We start from the raw sequence: 27,366 nt of genomic DNA, 5'->3' as shown, positions 1-27,366 counted from the left end.
AGTGTAGCTGCAGAGGGAGTGGGGCTTTCATGGGGTCCAACTGCAGCCTTTCCAGCCAGGAGCCTCCCATCTCCCCAGACTGTGACCTCCCAGGCCTCCTCTCCACTGGGGTGGTGTTGGAGATGGTTGGCATCTTGCAGCTGCAGGTGTGTTTGGTCCAGTTCTTGGCTGCACCCTGTACCCACAGTCTCCTGTCCCAGCCTGCTCCCAGCTTCTTCCTGGCTGCTGCTGGAGCAAGGGGAAAGCTGCTGGGAGGAGGCTTTTCACCTTGTCGCTTTTCTGGCAGGGAGTCAGCTCTTCAGAGGACAAAGCTGCATCCCACAGCCCACGCTGGGACTGTGCCCAGCGCTCAGACTCCCTGGGCCAGGGACGAGGAGCGGGAGCAGCCGGGGCCGCGGCAGGGAGGGACGGTGGCGAAGAAGCAGAGCCGGAGTCGTGCGTAGCTCTGTCAGCTGCTGACGTTTATTGCACAGGATGGGCTGGATGGGAAGGTGGACGTTGGAATGGGGCCCTGTCCCTCCGGCTGCTCAGCCGCAGGGCGCTGGGCTGGCACGGGCCCCACACCCGCGGTACATTCAGTGTGGAAGGCTCCAGAGTGCGAGGCAGCGAGGCACACGTGCAGACACACACACATGCACACATGTGCAGACACACACACATACACACACGTGCAGACACACACACATACACACACGTGCAGACACACACACATGCACACATGTGCAGACACACACACATACACACACGTGCAGACACACATACACACACACCTGCACACACAGCCCTGCACACACACACATACATACATACACACATGTGCACGCACACACACACACACATACACACACACACACACACACAGCTGGTACACGCAGTGGGTGCCTTCCCCAGCCCCAGGACTCTGGGGTTGGGCTCCAGCGTCTCCCTCCATCCTAGCACTGCCTACGAGGACATGGGGCCGCGTTCACTCCCAGCCCTGGGGTGGGGGACAGTGTGTGGGTGCTTACAAGCCTCAGGGCGACCATCCCTCAGACCCCCTGCAACTTACCTCCAGTCCTGGACCATCACCCCTCACCTTGGGTCTGTGGGAGGGGCGCAGGGACACACGCGGCGCCAGGGCTGTGCCGACAGCCCCGGGAGGTGTCCCGTGGGTCACACACACAGGGATGTGTTCAGGTCATAGATATCATACACAGAGTTGGTCATGGCGAGGGTGCAGCTGTGGCTTCTATGGGCAGCCAGGGAGGCCGAGGGGCAGCGGGGCTTCGCTGCGGGGAGCGGGAGACAGGGCCAGACTTTGGTCGGAGGTGACGCAGCCGGGGGCTCACCCGCTGCCCCCGCGGTGTCGCGGGGTGCAGCAGCCCCATGCCCACCCTCGGCAGCTGCCCCGCTGTGCAGCGGGTGGCAGGAGGGAGCCGGGGAGGGGGGCTGGCACCACAGCGGGGGGCGGCGGCCGGTGGGGTGGCCGCGGCCCTCACCCCGCGGCACAGGGTGGACACGAGGCCAGATGGGACTCCCGCGCAGCCCCTCCCGCACACGTGTCCCTGTGCCTGGCGCGGAGGTCACAAGTTGGAAGACAGCCTGGACTTGGCCGGGTCCGTGTCGGGCGTGCTGGCCGCTGAATCCTTGCGGGCCGCCGCTGAGTCCTGCGGCAGGGTGGGTGGCGGGGTGAGCCCCGCGCCCGCGGGTGCCGGGTGGGCGGGAGCCCCCCGCGAGGGCACCTGGCCCCGCAGCCCGGCTGGGGGCCCGGGGCCCGGCGAGGCAGTGGCCGGGCCCCCACTGATGGAGGTGCAGGACTCGCGGGCAGAGGCCGGAGGGCTCTGGGTGCTGCCAGCCACCAGCCCGTGGGGCAGGGAGGGCTGTGAGGCCGAGAGGGGCCGCGAATCCTGGCTGAGGCTGCTGGTGTGCAGCGCCTGTGTGCTCTTGTGGGCAGCCAGGCGCTGGGGAGAGCCGGGCGCTGGCTGCTGGCTGAGGGACAGCTGGGATCCCAGCGGCCCCGGGGCACCTCCATAGGCGAACGTCCGGCTGGCCAGCGGGCTTTGGGTCGGCGGGCTGGCCGCGGCCGCGGCGAAGGCGCTGGTGGAGGCGGGCAGGGCCGTGGGCTGCACCGGGTCCTGCGAGGGCGAGGGGTTGGTGTGGGGCGTCGGGGGCTGTGGCTGCGGTGGGGGGCTCTGCTGCAGCAGGACGGGGGAGACAGCGAAGGGGCTGGGCATGGCCTGGGCATACTGCAAACGGCGCATCATGCGGGGTGAGCCCAGCGCCATGGAGCCCACCAGAGGGCTCGCCATCTGCGGACAGAAGCTCATGGCGACGGCCTGCTGGAGGGTGGCGATGGCAGAGGTGACCTGGGGCTGGACGGGGCTGTACATGGCTGTGTGCTGCTGCAGCTCTGCCTGCTGCACCATCTCCCGGTCGTACTTGACGATCTCCTGGATGATCTCGTTCTCCTGATTGTTGAAGACACCTGAGTTGAGGTCGTGCTGCACTTTGTGGAGCAGGATCGAGTTCTTCTTCCCTGCAGGGAGGGGGCCAGAAGAGGGAATACCATGAGTCCCACACTGGGACTACGCTGGGTTCCCATGCAAGCCAGGGCTGTTCCCTCTACTGGGACACCCCTCTCCCCCTCCAGACCCCACCGTGCCCTACCAATGCGGTCAAGGCGGTCAATGGCCACAGTCTCAAAGGCCCGTCTCATCATGGGGTATTCCTCCAGCACCTCATTGAAGTTGTCCACTGAGAGCGAGTAGAGGCGGCAGTAGGTGTCCGCACGGACACTGGCTGTGCGCCGGCCACGGGTCAGCAGGCAGATCTCTGCATGGAAAATGCCAGGGTCAGGGTCAGAACACCGCCAGTGAGAACAAAATGGGGCCAAACCAGGAGCAAGGGGTGAGAACCACCACATGGGGGATGCCCCAGGACAGGGCAGGTGCCCCAGTACTTCTCACAGACCCCAAGAGGGTACCCGGGCTCAGTCCTGCAAGTGCTCACCTCCAAAGTAGGAGCCATCAGAGAGTTTCATCTCCTTGTTGCCCTTGGTGAGGATGCTGACCACCCCGTGCTGGATGAAGTACATCTTCTTGCCAATGGTGCCCTCACGGATAATGTAGTCACCCGGCTGGAACACCTCAAACTTCAGCTTGGTGAGCATCGCCGTGACAAAGTTGGGGTCTGCGTTGGCGAACAGCGGCATCGAGGCCACCAGCTTGCGGCAGTTGAAGTTGACAATTTCCTGTGGGGAAGCAGGTGAGCACAGGAGGCCGGGACACACTTCTGCAGGGACATGCTCCCCGCCACCAGCAGGCTCACGGACACCCTGGCACACAGATCTTGCATGGACACGTACTCAGAGCTGCAGAGCTGCAGCAAGAGGTGTTCGACCCCAAGCATGTGCATGGTAGAAGCCAGCGGGACCCACACCACTCCCTGATGCCTGGCAGGGAGAAGGGGGTCCCTCCCTTTGGGGGAGCAATCCCCCCCACCCAGCTCTCCAGCCCTCACCTCACGCAGGGGCTCGTTGAGCTCCCCCAGGATGCTGTCCTCGTCAAACATCTTGCCCTGGTAGCGATGCTCATAGTAGTCATGAATCTTCTGGCGGAAGTCGGCGGGCAGCTTGTGGAAGGACATGTACTGCTCCACCTGCTTGTACTGTGGGGAGAGGTGGTGTTAGCTGGGACCCCCCACACACATTCCCACTCCATGGGGCCAGTCTCGCTACACCTCCCCATCCCTTCTCCCAACCAGGAACACTCACCCCACCTGGCTGCATCTCCAGGAGGGGATGCACCAGCTGGGCTCAGGACAGAAGCCGTGGGTCCCATTCGGCCCAGTCCTACCTTCTCCTGGTACTGGCGCCGGGAGGAGTCCAGTGACTGGATGAGGGCGGTGGCGTGGCCGATGAACATGGCGTAGCAAGTGGCCCCCACAATCATGCTCAGCATGGTCAGCCAGATGTCCGTCATGCTCTCGGGAGCCTGCTTCCCATAGCCGATGCAGAGCATGTGGCTCATGGACTTGAAGAGGGCAAAGGAGTACAGCTCACTCCAGGAGTCGTTCTGCAGCAACAGGGACGGCGGCTCAGCCCGTGCTGGTGCTCAGCTGCACATGTGTGTTTCTGTGTGTGTCTGTGTGTGTCTGTGTGTTTGTGTCTGTCTGTGTGTCTGTGTGTGTGTGAGAGCAGCGCCCGAGGGCACAGTGCCCTGGCCCCTGCCAGGCCACGGCCCTGGTTCTCTGCCTGCCTCTCTCAGCAGCCCTCAGCAACAGGCATTTGTTGAAAAGCAAATTTTCAAACTTTCCAAACTTTTCAAACTTCCCTGGAGGAGCAGTCAGGGAAGGAGAAGGCAGGGGAGGAAGAGGAGGAAGTCAGGCGGGAGGGAACGGAGCAGAGATGGAAACTTGATGGAAGAGGATGAGACAGACAGAGGGAGAAGAGCCATTTGCAGGAGGCTGTGGGGCTGAGAGGGAGCAATTAGAAACAGGGCACATTATTTATTAATAGCAGCTTTATGGCTAATGAGCAGGAGAAGGCGGCAGGGGACAGGACCAAGAGCCCAATGTCAGCATATTCCTCCCGCCCGGATCGATCCACTGCTCCAGGTCCTGTGAGACCTCACCAGAGCAACGTCAGCACCTGGCACCGGGTGCCTTGCACACTGAGGGGTGCCCTGTAAACCACAGGGCACTGCAGCCATGGCCAGCGGGGGGATGGCATCTCCTGGGGTCAGTGCATGGAGGCCAGATGACAGGAGGATGGGTGGGGGCCCAGGGGATCAGGCAGGAGCGCGTTAGGGGGTGGATGGTACTCACCACCATCCCATTGATGGAGACCCAGCAGTTCTGGGGGAAATCCTGCAGCATGGGCACCAGGAACTGGAGGCAGCCGTCCCAGTGGCAGAGCAGCAGCATCATGCCAATGAGGTTGATGATCCTCATCACTGCACTGGCCAGGTCGTAGGTCATGTGGAAGATCTGGGTGGGTGGGATGGCAGCAGGTGAATGTGGGGACCCTCCCCCACTGCCCAGCCCTGCTCAGGTCACTGACCCTCATGGCCTCTGATGGAAGCAGCTCCCATGGCTGGCCCAGCTCCAGCCTTGAGGCTGCTCTGCTCCACCTGCCTATTCACAGCTGGTGGGATGGGGATGCCCCCACACTGCCCAGGAAGCGGTGATGGCCACGAGCCTTGATGAGCATCAGCCAGCACCAGCAGATGCTCAGGGAGAGACAAATACTCAGGGCACTGAGGAGGGAGTGGGGCAGCCTCCAGGGCACCGAGTGCAGAGTCTGGGCCAGAGCCACGTAGCAAAGTCGAGCACGTCCCCTCCAGACTCTAAGGCACGTCCCCTCACAGCCCACACAGCCCTGAGTGCACCCTGCCTCCTGCACTGGGGACCCCAAGGGCCAGGGGTCCTGCCACCCCCCCTGGCACTCCCCAAGCTCCTGGAGGGGCAGGGAGCCAGCGGGGAGCAAGGCAAGCAGCACGGAGCTGAGCAGGGTGACAGGGTCCTGCTGCTGGAGCAGGGGATGGTGTGCCAGCTTGTGCCAGCCATGCTGTCACCAGTGGTGAGTGATGTCCTGTGGCCCAGAGATGCTCCAAACCTTCCAGGAAGGGTCACATCCACCCACTGGCCCCACACAGAGCCCTGCAGATCCCCTCCACCCCGTCCGTTCTTCAGGCAGCCCCCAGCCCTGCCACGCTCACAGGGGCCCCTCCAGCTCCCGCTCTCTCCAGCCATCCCAGTGCTACCAGCAGGCCCCAGAGCAGGTCCTCACCTCCTCCCACTGGTGGATGTAGCGGATGAGCCGGGAGAGGCGGAGGAGCCGCAGGAGGCTGAGGATCTTGGTGAAGCGGACGATGCGGAGGGCACGGGCGGTCTTGTAGACCTCCGAGTCTATGCCCTTCTCCACAATGAGGAAAACATAGTCCACGGGGATGGAGGAGACAAAATCCACCACAAACCAGGTCTTGAGGTACTTCTTCTTGATCCTTTCAGGGTCCAGGATGATTTCCGTGTTGTCCTCAATGACAATCCCTGTCCGGAAGTTCAGCACCAGGTCCATCAGGAAGAAGGTGTCAGAGACCACATTGAACACGATCCAGGGTGCTGTGGTCTCCTCCTTGAAGAAGGTGATGCCCACAGGAATGATGATCAGGTTGCCCACCATGAAGAGCAGCATCGTGAAGTCCCAGTAGAATCTGGGGAGTGAGAAGATGGAGGGGGGGTGTCACCAGTGCCCCATAGCTGCCCCCCATGCCGAGGGGACATGGCCACAGTGCCCTGCCCTCCAGAACCCACACTACTGGGGTGCTGCCACTGTGATGACACCTCAGCCACAGGAACCTCCCTCTCCCCAGAGACTACACCTTGCTCCCCCCTCTCCAGACTGCCCCTGGGGTGATCTTGCAGCCAGCATAGCCCCTGACTGAGGTGTAGAGGGGGGTGCAGGATGAGGCTGGGGGCTCCCCCTGGGCTGCCGGAGGCAGCAGGTCCTGGGGGGAGAGGAGAATGATGATGCCAAACACTGGAGGGGGGCACCCTCCGGCCCAGCTGCCCCGGGGAAGCCCGTGGGCTGAGGAGTCCCCCAGACCATCGGCATCACTCTACGTCACAGGTGAAGGCAGGAAGGGAGATTGGTGGGAGCAGCCCCCCCCTTTCCTGCTCCCAGAGGGGGGACAGCGGTCAGTCCACAGGGACAGTCAGGGCCACCCTACTCCGCGCCCCCGGGCCAGGCTGGGGTCCCGATTTGGGGGCTGCCAGGGTGGGGCTGCCCGTCAGTCCCCGCAGCGCGGCTGCGATGGAAGGAGCCGCCGCGGCTCCGGTGCAGCGGAGCACGTACGGCTGCAGTCGGCGGCGGCAGCGCCCGCAGCCCCGGCCAGACGCGGGGGCGGTGAGTGGGTGGGCGGCCGCCCCTGCCCCTGCCCCCGCCCCTGCCTGGGCTGCGCGGCCCCTCCGCCCCCTCCCGGCTCACCCCATTCTTCTTCCCTTTCTCCTCGTCCCCCTCTCCTGGGCCACCGACGACCTTTCTGAGCATCTGCAAGGTCACAGCAGCTCTGTCGTGGCAGGATGGCGTGGAGGCCACCTCGGCCCACCCTGCTCTGGCCGGGGGGCAGGAGCGGGGGGGACGCTCCTCAGTGCACGTGCAGGGACACTCAGGACCCTCGCCCACACATGTCTGCTCAGCCCACCTAAGCAGGGGTCTCTGAGAGCTGTGGAATGATGGGCAGGGGGTGCCATCGCCATGCCGTGCACTCGGTGCCCTGGGGTGAGGGGACGAGGGGGAGACACCCCCCTGCACACAGAAAGGGGGGACGGGCCGGGTCCCCCCCACTGCGCAGACTAGCGCAGGACCAGGAGCCGAACATCCCAGCTCCTGACCTTTCTCCAATGACACCTTCCCCATGTGAGGTGTTGCTGTGGCAACTGTGAGTGATGTCACTGCTGCAAAACGATGACTTCACACCAGGGCGGTCCCCAGGGCACCCTCGGCAAAGGAACTGTGCCCCCCTTCTACCCCTACACCGAGCTTCAGCTGCTGGCACCAAACAGGCAGCGAGGCCATGGCCATGGTGGGCCTGGCCAGACCCCCAGGCTCCCACACACAGCACGACCTGCCAGAGATGCCAGAGTCAGCAGAGTCGCTGTGGGGCTGGATCTGTCCCCAGACCCCTGGCAGCTCCCACTCGGACTGACCCTGCTGTGCTGCGCAGGTCCCACGGGGGCATTAGCCATGCAAAGCTGCGAAGAACAAAGATTAAATAACCTCGCCAGCTGGGCAAAACTCTCCTCTGGCTCCAATTCCTTTGCAATCTGGCTGAGCCAGGGCAGAATTCAGCCTGCAGAGAAAAGATAAACTGCTCCTGATTCCCCCACCGCACACAACTGACCCCGTGCAATCGCCCCGGGGACCGGGGTGCGATGCCAACGCTTTCTTCCTTGGAGGGTTCATGTGCATGGAAGAAAAGATCCAATCCAGGCTACTAAAAATATCTGAAAACAAATTAATCAGGATCCTTGACATCCCTCCCTTGCTTCTGACCCAATTGTATGACAGTGACGATGACAGGAGGTGCCCAAAGCCCCCACGAGCGGGGGCTGCCGCCTTTCCGCTCTGTCACCCGCCCAACGCCTGCCACGGTGGTGCTGCTCTGAGGTCCTGGGCAAGATACAAGTTGGGGCCGAGCCATACGGGGGGGCACAGCCAGGTATGCCAGGGTGGTCTCTGCCCAACTCCATTGGCAGCACACAGAGCTCCAGGGTCTGCTGGAGACAATCCAGCGACACCCCTTTTTGCTGATCCCGTAGCCCAGCAGTGAGCTGCACGTGCACCAGCCTGCCCAGCAGTATGGAGCTCCCCAAGACCCCCCTCTGCAGGAGGATCCCCTGAGGTCTGAGCCCTTCAGCCCTGACAAGGCCCAGCTGCAAACAATCAGGCTGCCTGGTGGGCAGGAGCAGCACAGGATCAGTGCAGGATCAATCAGCACAGGATTGGCACTTTGCAAACTCACACTAAATACTCATATCCTAAAAATGAGGTTGCTATGAGAAGTGTGTTACAAAGCCAATGGCATGTTTGCCCAAGCTGAGAGAGCAGTAGTGGCCAACATCATCTGCACCTCCAGATCCCAGCAGAGTCAGTTGTGATGAATGATTGGTGCTGCTCTCTCTTGGAAAAGCCTTTTACCCTGGGAGTTCCCGGGGAGGGGGGTAAAGGCTTTGCAAACTGCTCAAGGACCCAAACCTTCACAATCCCCCCAGCCAGTCCCAGCCTTTCCTCCCCAGTGACCTTTCAGCACTCCCAGGTCTGACTGCCCCACACTGATGCTGCAGAATAAGGAGTCCAGCTCCCCAACACCCTGACCAGAGGGAATGGGAACATCAGGACCAGTGGCAGTGCTGGCACATCCATCAGGAGCAAGAGCAGCTGGCAAGCCCGGTCCCTCTGCTCAGTAGCCCCCACCATGGCACCATGCAGGCAGAGGGAAAGCCCCTGAAACCATTCAACCCTGGATGAGGAAGTCTCTGGCCAAGCAGCACCAGGGACATGTGCTCTGGAATCATCTTTGCCCCCAATTCTGTTGTGAGACCAGCTCTTGCAACAGGAATTCACCAGCAGTGAGAACCCCCTGCTCAGCCCCAGCCCTGGTCCCAACCCAGTCTCATGGAAGGCTGTGGGTGCCAGGCTGGCACCAGGGGGGATGCCAGTGTAGCCCCTACAGCCACTCAGCAATCACAGGGTGATGGGCACTGCCACCATCCCCAGATCACCGGCTGTGCACAGCTCCCACAGCCCCAGAGCAGCTCCTCGGGGCTGGTGCAGAAACCACAACAGAAGCGATGAAGGAGTTGGCACTGGCTGGGCTGTTCCTCCCAAAACAGAGACCAGAATTGGCAAAGCCACCAACGACCACTGCCCAGCACCCAAAAGGATGTGGCCCTGCTCCAGCACACACTTACAAGGTCTCTTTTATCAGATTTGCAGCTCAGGATCTCACCAGCCGCCCTGGCTGCTTCCTCGTCATTCAATATTTATGTAAATAGCAACCTCGGTTCCTGGAGCAAATGTGTCCTGAATTGTGGGTGAACGATGGCAGTGCCATTGCCATGAGAAGTCAGGATCATTAAATGACGATGATTATGAAATGATATCACAGATGCAGATGGGTAATGGGTTTTGCAGGGCAAACACGACCAGGTCACACTCCATTATCATTATTGGATAAATGCTTTTTGATTATTTTAAGGCAGGACAACGTGGGACGGATGGACACGTCCCCAACATGCACAGGCAGAGCGGGTTCCTCACGCCCAGGCTCAGCCTCACGTGGGCTGATCCTGTTCCTGAGCATGGTTGTGGAGCTGGAGGATGCCGTGGCTCTGCCTGCAGCTCCTCCCCGCTGGGCAGGGAACTCTCCTACGCCACTTCCAGTATCAAAACACAGGCAGACACTCTGCCCCAATGGGTTTCAAGTCTTGATAGCGGCTCCAGGAGGATGGAGCCCGCGCTGGGCAGGACAGCCAGGGTGACTCTCCAAGGTCACCCTGGCACCCGCCTGCTCGCTGCAAGTACCAGTCCAGGGACAATGCTGCTGGACCTTGGAGAAGCCTCTGAGGCCTCGAGCCCGCTGCAAGCTCACTGCAGGGAGACCCTGCTCTCAGGAGCACCGTGGACTCTGCCTCCAGCACCGCGGCTCTGCCAGGTCAGAGGAGCTGGGCAGGCTTTGGCCTGGGGCAGGCATGGGGGTCACTCTGCTCCCAGCCCCAGCAACAGCCCACAGCTGCTGAGGGTGAGGAGCAGCACGGGCAGTGCAGACAGGCCCAGTCCCCCAGGATCTACCTCTGCTCTGTCACAGCAGGGCCAGTGGAGCTCCCTCCACCGCAGGACCAGCAGGGACCAGGCGGTGCAGACACTGCTCAGCCCGGCCCTGCAGCAGAACTCGATGCCCAGCCAGTGAGACAAGGAGGGAGCTCCACTGTGTAGCCACAATGTGGAAGGGCGCAAGACCCTGTGCAAGAAGGCAGCCCCAGGGGGAGGCCGAGGGCCTCCAACTGCTCCTCTGGAAGATGCCAGATCAGCCCAGGGCAGCCATGAGGGCGGGAGCAGGAGATGCAAGTGCTGGTCCCTGCCCTGAGCCCATGGCCACCTCCACCTGCCTCAGGGAGCCCTATGCTGTGGAGACTCCTCAGTGTTAGGAGAGAACAGAATCTGAGGCCTGGCTCAGGGACATCCCCCACCCAGGCACCCAGTGAACCCTCCCCTGAGCCACCCCAAACCATGCACCAGCAGAGTCAAAATGACTCAGAGCTGAGCCCCTGAGCCCCACTGGCCTCTGGAAGAAGGCTCCCCCAGCCCCTTTGAGGTCACTGAACCAACTGGTTCAGTCCCAGCGCTGGCTCACTAGTAATGCCAGCAGGGTCTCAGCCCCCCTCCATCCCTGCAAGGTGTGATGCTGCCTGCCCCCGACAGTGCAGCCATCTCTCCCTCCCAGCAGCTTTCACACAACTAGGGAAACGTTTGCCACTCCAGAGCTCCCCAGGGCTCGTGGGCCAGGAAGGAGATGGAGCTGCAGAGCTTTTCTCCTGGGTTTGCCATTCCTCACCTGGAAGACACACAGGCTGGATCTTGGGGACTCAAGTCCTCTCAGAAGTGGGAAGAATCCCCCTCAAACTGGCTGAACCCCAGGGACAGGATCAGGCCTCCATGGGGGAGGGGGAATCATCACAACGCTCTGCCTGGCAGTGGCACAGCACATCCCCCCCACCCAGCACTGGCACTTCCCCGGGGAGGGGGACCCCGAACCGCAGGGTGCTCCAGGGGCAGAGCCAAGGCCCGGTGGGGCTAAGGGGGGCCAAGCCTGCCGAGGCTCCGGGAAGGACGAGGGGACGCCCTTGCCCGGGCACTGAGAGTGCTCCCGGCATCCCCGGGGCGGCGGCTGCTGCGCTGGGGAGGGGGATGCCTGGCTCGGCTGCGCTGGGGAGGGGGATGCCTGGCTCGCCCCCCCCCGCGCCCGGCGGCGGCTCAAGGTGCCCTCGGCCCGGCCGCACCGGCGGCCCTGCTCCCCGGCCCGGCCCGATGCCCGGCCCCGCAGGATGCTGGATGCGGGATGCGGCCGAGCCCCGCGGGTACCGCCGCACCTGAAGTCGCTGTAGGGATGGATGATCCAGGCCCCCGCCGACTTGACGCGCTCCTGCTCCCGCTCCACCGCCTTCTGCGAGCCGAACATCCGCAGCGAGAACTTGTTGACGCCGGGCTGAAGCATCGCCCCGAACTGCCGCTGCATGAAGCTGGCCTGGCTCCCGCGGACCTCCTCGCCCGCATCCTCGCCCGCGCCCTCCTCGGCTGCCTTGGCCCCGCCGGGGGACGCGCCGCCGCCGCCGCAGGAGAAGGAGACCTTGGGCTCGCGAGGCGGCTCCGGGCCGGGGCTGCGCGGAGGGTCCCCGCGACGGCACTCGCCGTTCGGGGACCCCTTCCCGCCGCGGCCCCGCGCCCGTCCAGTCGCCGCCGCCCCGCCGCGCTTGGCCCCATCGGCCGCCTCCTCCTCGGCCGCCGCCTCCCCGCCCGCCGCGCCGCGGCCCGCCCGCATCCTGATCCCGATCCCGCCGCCGCTGCCGCCGCCGAGGCCACCGGCGGCACAGTGGCACCCGCCGCCGCGGCGGGGGCGGGCCGGGGCGGGCCGGGGGCGGGCAGCGGGGCCGGGCCGGGGGCCGGGCGGCTCCGCAGCTCCCCCCTCCGGCACAGCGCTCGCCGGCGGGACCGGCTACCGGGACGGACCGTTCACCTTGAGCCCCGACAGCCCCGGACCCCGGCAGCACGGTCCCCGGTGCGGGGCCGGGCGCTCCCCCCGCGGGGCTCTGCCGGCCCAGCCGCCTCGCCGGGGAGGGAGCGCTGCCCACCCCGAGGCAGGGATGGACACCATCTCCGCGCTAGGCACGGGGGCTTCGCCCTCGCACAGCCCCTGGTGCCCACCGCTCCAGCGCTGAGCCCCCTGCACCGAGCCCACGGGCAGCCCACGGGCAGCAGGAACCCCCGGGGCAGACCGAGGGGTGAAGACCCCGGTCTGACACCCCGGGACAGGGCCAGCAGCCGCAGCTGGACCCCACCGCAGCGGACACCCGCCAACGAGGCCGATGCCCGGGGCGCAGAGAACAGGGCATAGGGACCGGCACCTCCTGCCCTCTGCTCCCGGAACGTGCTTGTCCCGCTGCGGCTCCCCCGGGCTGCGAGGCGTCGAGGCACGCCGGGCGAGGAGCCCGGGTGAGCTCCGAGCACCCCCGAGCAGCCGGACACGGGACCGAAGCCGCCCCGCCCTGGGGCCGCGGCTCTGGGAGGGACCCGTGGGGTGTCGGAGCCGGGCGAGCAGCGAGGCCGCGGCGGTGGCACCACCTGGTGCCACGGGACAGAACCGCACCGGGCAGCGCGTCCCCCGCCGCGGCGGAGCCAGCGCCGTGCCCGGGCCGGGGCAGCTGCAGCCCCTGCACGGACCCCGCGGGCGGAGACACCCCAAAAGCTGCGCTGCGGGCCACAGGGGCCCCATTCTGCAACATCACTCCCCGGGCTTGGCACGGCTGCCTTCAAGAACAGCCCATTTCTCCAAACCATCCCCGGAGAACAGCACTGCAGCTCCTCAGCTGCCCCCAGCCCAGAGGAGAGACCGATGCTGCAGCTTAACCTGAACGGGAGGCTGGAGATGCTGGAGCCAAGGCGTCAGGAGGCAGGGGCTGAGCGGGGTCCCCGCAGTGCCCAGAGCACCAACTCTCTCCCAGGACAGAAAGGGGCACTGCAGCCAAGGCCTGCTTGTGCCATCCCTGTGCAGGGTTCCTCGTGGCCGCCCTTGGGCCATGGCAGGGCCGTGCCTGGGCTCATGGGGGCAGCTGCCACAGGCCCAGCAGAGAGCAGCACTATGCCATTCCACCCCCTGCCCAGCTCCCAGGGCTGTTGTCCCCCGTCCCTGCCCAGTCAAACAAAAGGCACAAGTGGTTCTTTGTGCTGTGGCCAAGAGCTGGGTCAGGCAGGACCCATAATCCTCATCAAGGAAAATTAAGCCATGCATTGATTTTTCACCAGGATAGCATGAGGCCGGCTGTGAAAGCCTTGCATAACCCACTTACAGGCTGCAGAGCCTGCTGCCCGCACAGCCCAAGGCCAGCTGATGGCACAGCGAGGCAGAAGCACTGACAGGAGGGATACAGCTACCACAGCTCCAAGCTGCCAGCAGTTCTCTGGGCACAGTTTAGCTATCAGAGCCACACTCTCCCCTTGACCCTTCCCAGGCCCTTAGAAGGAAGAAGTGTCTGGCTACAGAGCACAGCCATGGTTCAGTCAATTGCCAGGAGCAGAGCACACAGTCATCTTAGGCCAGCTGGGAGCACATGACAGCTTCCCTTCAGCCCATGGCCTTCACTGCCTCACTCCAGGGGCAGGAATGCTGGCAAAAAGCCTCCTGAGCTCAAGGCTGGCAGCAAGAAGGGACCCCCACCACCACATCCTCAGTCCTCTCCCCCAGGCCCTGCTCTGTGCACAAAGGTTTCACATTTTTGCTCACTTTCCTGCCCCAGAAAGAGCAGGAAAAAAGCCTGCTTAGAGAAGCACAAGACACAGAGGCAGCCCGTCCTATGAAGGCTCCTGGGGACTGAGGCTGATCCTTGACCCCACAGCCACAAGGCCTGAGGAACTGCAGAGCAGGGCAAAGCGAGACCTGTCCCAAACAGGCAAGTGTGCCCAGTGCTCCTCGGGGCTCTGCAGAGCAGGGAGCACCACTCCCTCCCTCCAGGGAGGCCTTTTACACCCATCAAGCTGCAAATCCTCAGCAATTAGAAGGCAGCCAGAGCTGGCACCAAACTGAGACACAGCATCGTGTTTTGCAGCCAGAGGGTCAGGAGCCCAGAGGGAAGAGACCAGAGTCCAGAGGTGGAAAAAAGAGAGAGGAATCATTTTTATTTGTGAAGTGTTAACAGATGGAACAGTTTGATGCTACCCAGCAGTAAAGGTGTTAGACTCCCCTGAGCACTCATCTGCTCGTAAGCCCCCATGTCACACACACACTGCGATGGCTCAAGCACAAGCACACACTGTTAAAACTCAAACCACCCCCAGCCCCAGCTCACCCTGCCCCATCCCCACGGCAGAGACATGAACCACCCATGGAATAAGTTACAGCAATCATTTATCCAGTGTCCAGCTCTAACTGCTCCTGGTTGCCTGTTTCAGAGGAACCAAGAACAGCTCAGGAGGGGCTAACTGGGAATCTGCCTGGCCAGGAACATGCCCTTTGCCAGGGAAAGGTGCAGCCCTGCTCCAGGTGATGCACTGGGAAAAACACAGAACTCCCCTCCTGAATCCTCTGGTCAGATCGTGTCACCTCCTGACAGCCACCAAAGCAGCTCCTCCCTCACCCCCACAGGCAGGTGGGACACAGGTGGCTCCCACCCCCCCACTCTGTACCAACACAAAGAAACCCAGGACAGAGACAGCCAGGGACCTAGACTATGGGGAACAGGGGATTTACATTTACAGGTAGAAAAACCCTCCCATGGCTCCTTAAAAAAAAGAAGTGTATTTTAGATTCTACAACTTAAGTTTCTTTAGAAAGTGAAGTAACTGAATCTCAAGGACGCACTAGAATATTCCATGGTGCTATTTTACCAAAAAAATAGAAGAAATCAAAATTGTCCAGACGAGTTCTTCATCTACACGTCACCTGGCAGGAGAGAAGAAAAGCCAGTTAGATAATCCAGTTGCACCAGTAGGGCTGCACTGTGCTAGAGGGAGCTGGTGGAGCCCACGCTGGGCCAGAAGAGCCTCTGGCTCCACAGATGCTTCAGCTTCTCCCAGAGACCCTCTGCAGACACAGACACTGCAGCTCTCGCCCCAGGTGTGGCTCTGCCCTCAGGCCTGACACTCACCTGGCCCCACTCCTAGTTTGCGTTTCTCTGGCGGACATTCTTGTCCTTGTGGTTTGTGGCATTGCTCTTCCTGGGAAGAAAGGACGGACATGAGGAAAGGGAGAGCAGGAAGCCCCCCTCCCCGGCCCACTCATGTAATTCAGGTCCAAACAGATGGTGCAGCTCAGCAGGAGATCAGTTCCCAGAGCAGTGTCAGACACCAGTGCCACCCCAGGTACGTGTGGTTTACACACAGGGACATTTAGTGAGCCATGGGGAGACATATTCCCACCCAGCACGCTGAGTGTTGCCCCACACCAGCCAGTTTTTATCTTCAGAGCAGATTCCCTGGCTGGATGAGATCTGTCAGCACAAATCTGGCTAAATAGGAAGAGGAAAGGTACTCACAGTGGTGCAGAGCCTCCATCATCATCTTCACATTCGGGACAGCGGGGAAAGAAAGAACAAACAGCGTCAGGGAAGAGCATGTACAAAGTGACCTCTGCCTCCTCTTAAAGCACTGGGGACTATGTTCCAGGCAGCATTCCCACCACCACTTAAAAATGGGAGAGAGCCACAGCTCCTCTGGTGAGATGGCAGCACTGCCCCGACCCATCTGCACCCGCCCCCACAGCTCCATGACTTGGGATGGCTCCCAAATCTGAGCACACTCACAGCAGGTAAAGGGGAAACCAAACAGGATGTTTCAGGAATAGGGGCTTTAAGCAGCGGCAGGAAGCCCTTTTCCCTTCCCACATGTTGTGACATCAAAACAAACACTGCACACCACGTTCTGGCTACACTGAGCAGCACAGCTAAGGAAACACCTCTGCCAACACGTGCCAAGCCCTGAGGCCTTTCACCAGCTCCCTGCAATCTGCCACCTCCCAACAGGAGGCTCCCAGACATCTCCTTCTGCTCCCCCCATTGCCTCTTCTACAGCCCTGGCTCCCCTCAAGTGACCCCAAGCCCCACACTCCAGGCACTGGGACTGCCCTGGGCACCAGGATCTGCTCACAGCTGGTGAGAGGACAGAGGCAGACACGTGGCTGGAATTACCTTCTACTTACCATGTGAGGTGGCACCCAGCAGCAGAGAAGGGAAGAGTGGACAGGTAACACCAGCAAGAATATCACACCAAACACAGGCTGGACTGTCCCCATCCCAACCCAGGTGACAGGAGCGTTCAGTTCTCAGCCAGTACTGGGAGGAACTGGGTCAGACAGGCCTCACTGTCACCTCCTCTAAGGAGGGGTAAAGCTACAGGGACTTTTGGGGAGAGAGAACCACTTGGAAGATGCAGCTAGAACTTCCTTAAGAGGACACCTGCCTTCCACCAGCCAGGGGTGTCAGAGGGCAAAACATCTGCTTGTAAAACTGCCTTGAGTGGAATTCCAAGCCCTGCAGTCAGAAGACGGATATTAGGCCTTAGCCCCTCTGCTGCACCTCTCCTCAGGGGGCTGAGGGGCCCAGCAGTATCCGGGGCAGGAAGGATACAGAGCATTCACACTGCATTGTTAACGGGATCAGATAAGGGCGACCCAGCTGACACAATGCAGATCCTCACCGATAAGGAAAGGGAGGAGCTGGTGCTTCCAGAAGAGATTAAAGATAGTACCGGGCTTTGAGATCCAGGATGTGTTGATCTGATGACCCAAAACATTCTAAGCTGAACACAAGCTAAGCCTGGTCTTGCTGAGCTACTTAGAGTCCCACAGTTTTACAGCACCACAAAAGCTCTACTTCTTATTTACAAACCACCCTCTCCAGACTGGGAGCTGCCAAAGCAAACCCAGTTCTGCAGACACAGGAAATACTTGAGCAAAGAGCAGAGGTACTGGTGAGGCAAAGGGTCAGGCTGACCTGCACCGAATCCTCTCTTGTTCTATCTCACCACTGGACTGCCAGAAACAGCAGTTACAGGCAGTTTCATGTCTGAGGTGGCACGGTACAGACTGCCCTTGTTTCAAAGCACCCACCCTCAAATCAACCCCCTCTGACGAGGGGACCTCAGAGTTCCCTGCGAGCCCATCTTGACACCCAACAAGTTACTTGATCTCCCCCCAGAGATTTAAACCCAGGCACTTCCTACCATCAAGAACCTCATCTGGCTTCCTCCTCTTCTCATAGATGAAGATGATGGTGACAAGAACAAGGACTTCTGCCACGATGCCCAGGAAAGGCCAGAGCGCTGCCAGGCGGCTGCGGACGCGCAGGTTCACCGTGGCGTCCCCGGAGCCGTAGGAGTTGACGGCAGTGCAGCGATAGTCGCCCGTGTCCTCCTCGATGTTCAGCTTCAGAATGCGCAGCTCTGTCTTGTTGCCACTGGACTTGATGATGTATCTCCCAGAGGCATTCTGGAGGTCCTGGAGGGAGGAGGAGGAGGGATAAGAGAGCTCTGAGGGCAGCGCTGACTGACCGTGCATGGTCCAACCCCCACAGAAATCCTCCTTCCCGGGGCACTGAGCTTTGAAAGACTCAGTTCTGATGGCACAAGTTCCCCCACCTCTGTGCTGGGCGGGAGGGTTGGCAGAAGGGGAGAAGGAGCAAATCACAGCACTTACACTTTCACCATTTTTGTACCAGGACCAAGTGGTGACAGGGGGGAAAGAGGGATTCTTGCAGGTCAGCACACCTGTGTCCCCCTCGTTGCCATGCTCAGACTTCTTGTATGCCGTCACCTGGGGGGCAACTACAGCAAGAGAACAAGAAATTCAAACACCTCATTATAGAAATCACATAGATTTGTGCTCTCTGCAACACCTCACAAAATCAGGCAGTTACCCCAAAGCTTGACCTCAGTAAGGCTGTTCCTCTCTCTACTTTGGCATTTTCAGAGGGGAAAGCAAATCAAGCTGCTTCAAGAAAGGCTCAGACAGATTTGTCCACCAGGTACTATCCTTCTCCCAGTTTTCCTGTGGGAACATGCCCAGGGGAATGCAGGATCTAAGAGCGGACCCTGCAGACACAGCACTGCCTGATAACAAGGCACACAGAGCCCTGCAGCCAGGTAAGGGCTGGGAGCAGCCCCTCAAGAAGCTGAAAAGACACCACAGCAAAGTTTTCAGGAGATGACAGCTCCCCCATGCCCCTCCTCAGACCCAGAAGCAAACACATGAAGATACCTGAAATATTCACTTGTCCTCTTATCTCCGGGTTGGTTTTGTAGACACACTCATACATGCCAGAGTGCTCCTCCATCTTCCCCTCGATTCTACCAAAAACAGGATCCAGGTAAGCATCCAGCACAACTGACTTACCACAGACACCGACCTCCAGAGCCATGGAATCAGACATCCATAAGCATCAGCAACCTCCTCTATAGCAAATTTCTCCCTTTCCAGAAGAGTATTTATGCTGCACCATGTACCTACAGCAACCCAACTCTCCACTCTCCCCTCCCCACACACTGAGGAGGGCAGAAGAGGCTTTCATGTGCACCACATCTGACACAGGTCTGTCAAGTCAGAGATCACTGTTCCAGCCCACTGAAACACAGGGCAAAGCAGGGGCAAAGATCATCCAGGCTGGGCTACTCTGGATCAATCCCAGCACAGGGAGAACTCTCCCGTTCTCCTTCCTGTAAAGCTGCTGCAATGAGATTTAGTGGATTATGCAGCCCCGCAACAAACATCCCATTCTGCTGCTCAGTAATACCCACTCGAGGGAAGGGGTCCACAGAGTTTGTCCCGTGGCTGCACCGGGACAAGGGGCTGTTTGTTAGTTCTGCTGTGCACGGCGCTTCCCACTTCCAAAAACCACTCAGCTGAGGAATTGAGGTCACGCGAGGGAGGCTGGGTTATAAATACTTTAATCCTTGTTCAGCTCCCTGTTGCTATGGGGAGACAGGCACGTCGGCACTGCCATACAAAGGGACATGATGCCTCCACAGCTGCTGGGTCAGTGCCAGCCAGGCCTGACTGTAATCGGAAAGGAAAGCTCACTGCACTGCCACAACAAGGCTGGTACTCCCACACTGAGCACGGACCACGGCTCGCTGCAGCTACCCAGCTCCTGTGAGAACAGCCGGACTTTGGAAAGGCACAAAAAGCCCCCAGGAGAGACAACATGCACTGGAGCCTCTCACTTCAAAGCTCTGGGGGAACAGCTCTGGCACAATGACCAGGCCCAACATGCTGTGCCCAACAAACCAGAGCCCAGCTGAACACCTGCTTACAAACATGAACAGCAGAACTGCTCTACAAGGATATTTGTGGCATAAAACCATCCCTTCCTCCTCCTTTTTGTCCCCTCCTCCCCATAAAGGAGAGTGTTGGGCCTTACCAAAACTCTGTCCAGCTCATCCTATGCTCTACAGCCCCAAAGGCCTGTCATCAGCAGGGCTACAAGCACTCAGCCCCGAGTCCAGCTGACAGCAAACAGCAGCTGCCTCTGGGAAAAAACGTGGCCATGCCCAGGTTCTGACCTTGCCCTGACACTCACGTGTAGCTGGTGAAAGCACTGTCGGTCTCGTCCTCTTGCAGGACCTTGTCCCCACGCATCCACTCGTGGCCCTTGATGGTGGAGTATGGCCCAGACATGTTACAGGTGAGGACCAGCTTGCCAGAATCCTCAGCGACATGAGCCTTGATGTCCGGACCTGCGTTCGTAAAGAGTTGGATTTAAGTTAACTCAGGGTATTGCAGAGCTGACATGGGGCCCAAGAACCTGCAACACAAACCCCACAGCTCCTCGTCTATCCCAGCTTCCACTTACCTTCATACAGAGTTCCCTACCAGCCCTGACAGTGCCAGCAGCAGACAGTCCCCAGCACCAGGTGACTGGGCCTGAGTGCACCTGGGACAGCAACGCTGACCCTGCAGCTGCTCCCCTACAAGCAGGACCTCTGCTGTGTCCTGCATCACTTGGAGCCTCTACTGTTGCTACCATGGTTGCAGCCCCAGTGCTCAATAAGCAATGGAAAAGGTCACTCTGAAGGGCAGAGCACAGCTCTCTGCTGCTGTGAGCCACCAGAGCACTCATATGTCAACACCTCCTGCCACCTGAGCAGCTTCAGACGCCTCCAGGTAACACAGAGGGCAGTCAGGACCCTCTGTTGCAAGGGGCAGCAGACCAGACCATGTGGCAGCAATATGTGCTTCATCTGAGGCAACCCAAAGGGTTTAGTGAGAATTACTCCAGGGAGAACACAGAGCCATGACTCCAAAAGGCCCTGGGTCTCCATGTGCCAGGCAGCAGTAAATTATGCAACATAAGATGACTCAGGCATTTCTACTCGCAGGAGGCTGTCCGAGAAGGCAGCTGCCACCAGCAGCACCATTACACAGCCCTGGTGGCACCACGGTCCCTACCCTTCCACCCAACCTCCATCCCTTGGAAGGAAGAGTTTTTGCCAGGGTTGACAGGTACTTTGCTTTTCCTCCTATCCAAATTCCACTGGAAGAAGGTTCTGCTGGAGTTCTGCATTTCCTAGCACATTTCTGCTGAGAAGGCAGCTATGCCCATCTAACTCACGGGAAGACCTCACCGGGACGTTAAGCTCCCTCCCAGGTTCCTATCGCTCAGAGCGGTCTGTGCGCTCCAGCGCTCGCCCGCCCGCTCTGCGAGAGGGAACCTGGCCACGTCCACAGGACAAGCAACGACATCACACTCAGTGTCACACAGACACGGCCATTTCAAAAATGGTTGCATCTCAGACCTCAAAGCAGGTTTTGTTCCCCACAGCCTGGGTCACCAGCACAGGAGCGAGCTCAAAGCAGGGCTGCTGAGAGGAGCGGGAGCTGTAGGAGCCGCAGGAAAGGGCCGCTGGTCAGTGGTGGTTAGGGCAGAGTCGACCGCAGAATCGAGGCTCAATTCTGCGGCCACACCAGGGCTCGAAGGCGCTCGGGGTAAGCGGCAGGTTCCAGGTCTTTGGCTCCGGAAAAGGCGCAGGATTGCCGGAGGGCAAATTGGTTGGGAAGCCACAACCCTTTTTGAGCAGGGCCATTTCGGGTCAAGTCACAGGTGGTGGGGAGTCGACAGAGGGTGGGAGTCTCTCAGTTCTACAGCAGGGGGTGGGAGGGTGGGGGAGCTTTTGGGAGCCACAGGACACGGGTGCAGGGGTGAGCATGGCAGGAGACTCAAGACACCAGTGTCCGAGCAAGTGCCAAGGCCTCGACGTGGCCACTCACGTTCGATGACAAAAACGTTCGCCTGGGAACGGATCCACTTGACTTTGGGGCTCTTCGACAAGTGGTTGCGGTCGGGATCGTTGCTAGCCCGGCACTCATACATGCCTGAGTCGTCACTCGTGAGGTTTGCGATGTAGATGGTACTGGTAGAGTGCAGGTTGTAGGTGGCGTTGATTTTGACACGGTCCTGCCGTGCGCCATCCCAGAGCTGAGCATAGGTCTCATTGGGATCGTTCCCCTCAAACCACCACTGGATCTCGGGGATGGGATTGCCAATCGCCTCGCAGTACAACTCCACGCTGTCCTGAGTCAGTCTCTTTTGAGACAGCGGTGACTTTATAAAACCAGCTATGAGTTGAAGAGGTATTAGTGCAAAGTGTTAGTGCAAAGCAAGAATTCACCTTCTACAAGCAAAAATAACCCTCAGCGACTGAGAAGAGGTTGCACATCATCTCCAGATCGGCGCACTCTACCTGCCCTCCCTCCCTCCACGCTCTGAACTCTGCCTGGCTCAGACAGGGCTGTTCACTTCATATCTCCTGCGGCTCCGCTGCAAACCCAGCACAGACAAAACAGCACTCTGTGTTTGCCACTATCCAAACTGGACACCCACAGCATCGCCCACCTACTGCGAGGGACGGCCGTGCCTCCGGGGCAGACCAAGGGCTGCAGTGCTCCACAGCCCCCAGAGCTTGCAGCTCCAGACTTTTTTGTGAGGGCTTATGCAGCCTCCACAGTCCCCAGCCCCTGCTCTGGGAAGGTGCTGCACAGGTCACGTCACCACGAAAGGCTGGGGGGCAGCGAGGTGGTGGGACCCCAACACGTGTCCTGCTGCAGAGAGGGTGGCAGTGCCAGAGCACAGACTGAGCCCCTCCAAGTCAGTTTGGGTAAAATGGGAAAAGTGCTTCCCTGTGCCCCCCTCCCCAAGAGGAACGTGCCCATTCCCCCTCCCTGCACAGCCCCAAGGCTGGCTGACCATAACTGGGAGCTGGCTGGGGCCCAGGCCCCCCTCGCTGTGCCATGGCTGGAGGACCTGGTGCACAGCCACACATACCAGCCCCTCGCCACCCTCCACCTGCTCACAGCCTTGTTTCATCCCTCTGCTCACCGAGGTGCCTGGCAGGAACTTCTAAGCACAGTACTGAGGTAACAACTTTTTTGGGGGAGGAGAAAGGTCTTGCAGTCTGCAAGACGTCCTGAGCCAGGTGGGGAAACGTGTAAATTTGTTGTCATACAAACAGTGAAATCAGACTTTTCATCTCAGGCAAGACCAGCCTGCAGAACTGAACTAGCAATAAACAGATCAGAGGCACAGGCAGCAGCTGCAGGCTGGAATTCAGGTATTTTTCACTCTGCCCTTGCAGCCAGAGGCCAGGGGGTTCAGCACTGCAATCAGCCAGTCCAAAGGTCGGTCCCTGTGCTGAGGGAAGCGAAGCTGCCAAATGTCTTCAGGCTCCAGGGCAGGCACAGGGCAGCACCCACAGCCCTGGGAGCCCTTCCCAGGGCGGGCAGGAAGGGAGGCTCAGTGGGAAAAGCTTCGGGTAAAGCCATCAGGCCCAGGTCGAGGTCACTACGTGACTCACCCTAAGCCAGGTTTCCGAAGAAGCTCAGCTTTCCACACGTCCTTCCTGCACTAATGGGCGGCCCTGCACACCAAGAGCCTTCCAGGAATTAATTTACTCAGTTAAAAGCACTTTATGATCATACAGAACCCCCCACTGATGCACCATGACGTACAAGCACAGAGGAGGTGGGTTTGGGAGAGGGGTTTTTTGTACGCCTGAAAATGTTTTAACAGGAAATTCTAGGACTGTTTTTGTGAGAGTAGAAACAAATCAGTGTCACAAACCTAAGTTTGCTCAAACTGAAGAAAAATACAAGTCAGTTTGTAAGCTAAGCTTGGCTCCTAAATAAATCAATTCCACATTTCTCAAAGGAAAAATTAACTTTGCATACTAAAGCTTTGAAAGTCTTGAAGAATAAGATCCTTGAAAGAGAAAGGACCCTCATATGCAGCCAAGATACTCTTGGTAGAAGGCTGACTGATTTTAAATAAGTGGGAGGTCCAGGGGTGCCCAGAGATGTACAGGACAGGGGTATGAGCTGTGAGCAGCTCTCTCACACCCTGGGTTCCACCCCCAGGACCAATGACCTGTGTGCCGTGGGGGACTTTTCACACCACAGGCTTGTGATCAAAGATTCCTTGTTCTGACAAGCCCTGGAACTGCCCACAGCACTTGTACAAGCCTGTCCATTCCAACTGCAGCCTGAATTAAAGCAGGAGCTGGTAAAGATCAAGGGTTTTACAGCTACAAGGTGATTACTGTACTCTGACAAAATAAGCTGTGCAAGGTTATTTGCTCTGAGTTAGAGGGTACCTCATGCAGTTCAGACAGGTTAAAAGACTCCAGAGCAAGTAGCAGCAACAGTGAGTACCATTTGCAATCCCATGAGATTAATGTTCCCCCTGTTCCCACCAGAAAGCTGAGCAGGCAATCCCAGTCCCAGGTTCTCCAGGCTGGGGAAAGCGCCTGCTGAGCCCAAGGCACAGGAGCACAGGCAGCAGCAACCCACTGGAATCGATCGGGGCTGCTCACACATTTTCCAGAGAGTGCCAGGCTGCAGACTGGAATCAGCTCCCAAAGGCCAGACATTCCCCACAGAGCTGAGCCGGAGCCTCCCCCGGCGCCTCCCAGGCACAGCAGCAGTATCTGATCCAGCAGAACAGCAGGGAAGGCAGAGAGACCAGATAACGTTCTCCAGAGTCACCTTCCAGCTGAAAACAACCTCTCCAGTCCCCAGGGTGTAAACAGCCTGGACACCCTTGGGGCAGACCAGCCTGACCAGAGCCTCACTGTCCCACAGGGTATGTGCTCCCACCTGGCCTGACCTTTGTTTCTTGGCTTGGGAAGGGGATAGTTGAGGCTCTGATGCTTTTTGCCATTTTCACTAACAGCTACAAAATCTGCCCTTAAGCTTCACACAGCCAGGCCAAAGTCAGGGTCCCTCCTCCTGAGGGCACAGAGTCCAGGCACACACCAACCTACGCTCAGGGTGAGCTGCCACCCAGTCTGCTCTGTAAAAAACAAACCTCAACACCGCTGAGAGGTCAAACCCCCGCTGTCCAGCCCCCACTCTGCTATCTCGAGGCACCAGCACTGTTACACACCAAGCCCAGGAGCCTGGCCGGGCAGGACACGGGTGTTACACAACTGACGGGGCAGCTCGTCCTTCTGGGGCTTTTCAGACCAAGGATAGAAACTGCCTCCTCCACGTCCCACTGGTGCCAGTCCCCTGGCAGGAGGCCAACAGAGCCCCAGAGGGAGTGGGACACAGCAGACCCGGGTAGCTCCAGATGAGTTTATGAAACTTGAACTGTGAGGTTTAGGAGGAGGCTCTGCCCCGAAGAATTAAAGTGCAACTCTGCAGCAAGGAAATACTTTAAGCAGACACTTCTATCATACCCCAGCTTTTCCGGAATCCTCCCAGTCTTTCACCTTCAGTCTTTGGTTCTACTATGGTGAAATTAGCCTGGTACCACAAACTGCCTACAAGTACCTGACGCTCTAAACAGCCAGGACCAGCGGGCCGCCCCTGGCGATCACACTGAGCCTCTTCCATCAGCACCCCTCGCACGCGGACTGACCCAGAAGCTGCGGAGTCCTGCGGGCAGAGCACGGCTGGGTTCGCCATGGCCACCGGCTCAGTTTGCCATGAACTCCTCCAAAATCTGAGAACGTGAAAGGTGAAGCCCCAGCACGGGGCAGACCCGGCTCCTCCCTGCGGGACGTGCTTTAATCCCCCACCGTGGGGCTGCCGGACCCGCTCGCGCCGGGGATTATCGGGGACACCTTTAGGGTTTAAAGCCGAGAAACCGGAGAAGCGGCTGCGGGGAACGGAATTCCTCGGTTTTCCTAAGGAGAAAACAACCCCGCGCGGCCGGGAGCGCCAGCGGACCCCGCCTTCCCCCGGCCCCGGAGAGCGGCGAGCACGCGGCGCGCGGGGAGCCCGAGCCCCGGGACCGCCCGGCGGCAGCCCGAGCTCCGCCCGGCCCGGCCCGGCCGCCCCCGGCCCGCTCCGAGCCCCCGGGGCGCCTCCGCTGCCCGGGCGCGGCCCCGCCCGCCGCGGACGTGCCCCGCCGCAGGCGCCCGCGCCGCCGCTCCTCCCCCCGCGCCCGCCGCTGCCGGGCCCGGCCCGGAGCTCGCCCGCGGGGCCGGGATACCGCGGGACCCTTCGGAATCCCACCGAGCCCAACTCCTCGCAGGGCCCCCCGCCCCGCCCGGCGGAGAACCCTCCCCAGAGCCGCCCCGGCCCTTCCCGCCCCGCCCTGGCCCCTCGCGGCCCCGGCTCGGCCCGGTTCGGTCCTTACTTGTCCCCGCGGCGCCCGCGGCCATCGCGCCCACGACAAGTAGCGCCAGGAGCGCGCGCGATCCCGCCGCGCCCGCCGCCATCTCCGCACGCGTGCCCGCCGCGCCGCGCGCGCGCTATAAGCGCGCTATAAGCCCGCGTCGGGCCCGCCCCCTGGCCAGTATCACCGCCAATAGCGCAGCGCAGCTCTGGGCTGGCCACGCCCTCCAGCCCCGGCGCGGCCAATCAGAGGGAAGAGTGCAGGGAGCGCCCCCGCCCCCCGCGCGCAGAGCCGGTTCGGGCCGGTCCCGCCGCGGCCACGCCCCCGCGGGGAGCCGATGGCCCCGGGACAGGACCCGGTGCTGCCCCGGGGACGGGGGCGCTCAAACACACGCCCGTCCCTGCTGAGCCCCCGGACACACCGGGCACGGCCCCCCCAGGCCATGCAGCCCCTCGGGGCGCACCGTGGGCAGAGGCGTGCGGGAGCCAGCGCGTGCTCGGGCCCGCGGAGTCCCGGGGCAGCGCCGGGAGCCGCCGCCGCTGTGCCGAAGGCACGCGGGAGTTCACGGGAGGCTCACGGGGTGAGCCAGGGCCGCCCGCGGGCCCCTCGCACAGCGGGATGTGTGGGAAGGGAACCGAGCAGCGCTTCCTCGGCGCGGGATGCTCAGGGGAGACAATGGATCCTGCGGACACGGCGGGACCGGTGCCAGGACAAACCGGACCGGCTGCGCGAGGCCCTGCCCCACAGCCCCCTCCGGGCCTCGGCGCAGCGCCCACGGGCCCGGGTCTAGGGTACCCAGGGAACACGCCTGGCCCCGGGATCTCAGCCGGGCAGTGCATGCGGGGGGGGCCGGTGCCAGCCCAGCCAGAGCTACCTGGTAACCCCGAGGGGCCAGGGCAAGCAATAACCAACATGGCCCAAGGCAGCCAATGCAGAGGCCTCTGCAGGACAGCAGCTCTGTTCCCAGGTCTCCCCCCAGCTCTTCTACATCCTGGGAGCCAACTCTTGGCTGAACCAGCAGTGGGAGCAGGGTGGGGGGGGTGCAGGACAAGGGGTGCAGGAAAAGCCAAAACAATGGGGCCATTGGCGCCAGTCCCCACCGTGCTCTCCACGGGGATCTGCCTGCTCTTGTAAACTCCTGAATCCTCCCAGAGCATTTCTTGCCCATGTCTGCTCCCAGCACGTTCTGCCCCCCCTGCACTGGGGGCATTCGGCAGATGGGGCTCCCCTGGTGCAAAAATCAGGCAGAATGTGGAGCCCACGGCACCCGCAGCCTGAGGAGCTGGTCCTGATCTGGACAGCCTCCAGTGTCCAGCACTGTTGGGAACTCCCAGGGAGGGGGAGAGAAGCTGCATGGAGCTCCAGGACCTTCCTGCCAGGGAGACAGCAAGGGGCAGGTTCTGCAGGGCCAAGGCTGGGGTGGTCCCTGGCCCTGGGGGCAGCTCACAGTGCTGCGGAGCATCACCCCGAGGGCAGCAGGGAGGGAACCAGCTGCAAGGAGCCAGCAAAGGC

At 60.7% G+C, this 27,366-nt stretch overlaps 2 protein-coding genes across 4 annotated transcripts; both read right to left on the bottom strand.

Moving 5' to 3' along the window:
* Window positions 1-440: 440 nt before the first annotated feature.
* HCN2 (hyperpolarization activated cyclic nucleotide gated potassium and sodium channel 2) lies at window positions 441-12,105 on the bottom strand. Of its 2 annotated transcripts, XR_007908242.1 has the most exons (9): window positions 11,629-12,105; window positions 5,768-6,191; window positions 4,804-4,965; window positions 3,834-4,052; window positions 3,499-3,645; window positions 2,989-3,229; window positions 2,647-2,811; window positions 823-2,515; window positions 441-770 (listed from the first exon to the last, which is right to left on the bottom strand). XR_007908242.1 is itself a non-coding variant. In XM_051810914.1 (8 exons), the coding sequence occupies exons 1-8, from the start codon at window positions 12,075-12,077 to the stop codon at window positions 1,563-1,565; spliced, it is 2,760 nt and encodes a 919-aa protein (XP_051666874.1). In that variant the 5' UTR covers window positions 12,078-12,105; the 3' UTR covers window positions 441-1,562. The 2 variants fall into 2 exon arrangements, 1 of the variants encoding a protein (XP_051666874.1); XM_051810914.1 differs by having other exon boundaries at window positions 441-2,515.
* A 2,297-nt stretch (window positions 12,106-14,402) lies between these two features.
* On the bottom strand, window positions 14,403-26,031 carry BSG (basigin (Ok blood group)). 2 transcript variants are annotated; one of them, XM_051810993.1, is made up of 9 exons: window positions 25,876-25,972; window positions 21,507-21,854; window positions 19,819-19,975; window positions 18,501-18,589; window positions 17,940-18,067; window positions 17,468-17,741; window positions 15,784-15,808; window positions 15,397-15,466; window positions 14,403-15,191 (listed from the first exon to the last, which is right to left on the bottom strand). In XM_051810993.1, exons 1-8 carry the CDS (start codon window positions 25,955-25,957, stop codon window positions 15,409-15,411), a joined length of 1,161 nt encoding a protein of 386 aa, XP_051666953.1. In that variant the 5' UTR covers window positions 25,958-25,972; the 3' UTR covers window positions 14,403-15,191; window positions 15,397-15,408. The 2 variants fall into 2 exon arrangements, with proteins under 2 accessions (XP_051666953.1, XP_051666952.1); XM_051810992.1 differs by lacking the exon at window positions 21,507-21,854 and having other exon boundaries at window positions 25,876-26,031.
* Window positions 26,032-27,366: the final 1,335 nt, after the last annotated feature.

This window comes from Manacus candei, unplaced genomic scaffold (assembly GCF_025592945.1).
Source record: "Manacus candei isolate 608988 ecotype Guabito, Panama unplaced genomic scaffold, ASM2559294v1 h1tg000080l, whole genome shotgun sequence".
Classification (NCBI taxonomy): Eukaryota; Metazoa; Chordata; class Aves; order Passeriformes; family Pipridae; genus Manacus; species Manacus candei.
Note: the sequence above shows the minus strand (reverse complement) of the source record. Positions and strands in the feature narration are given on the sequence as shown.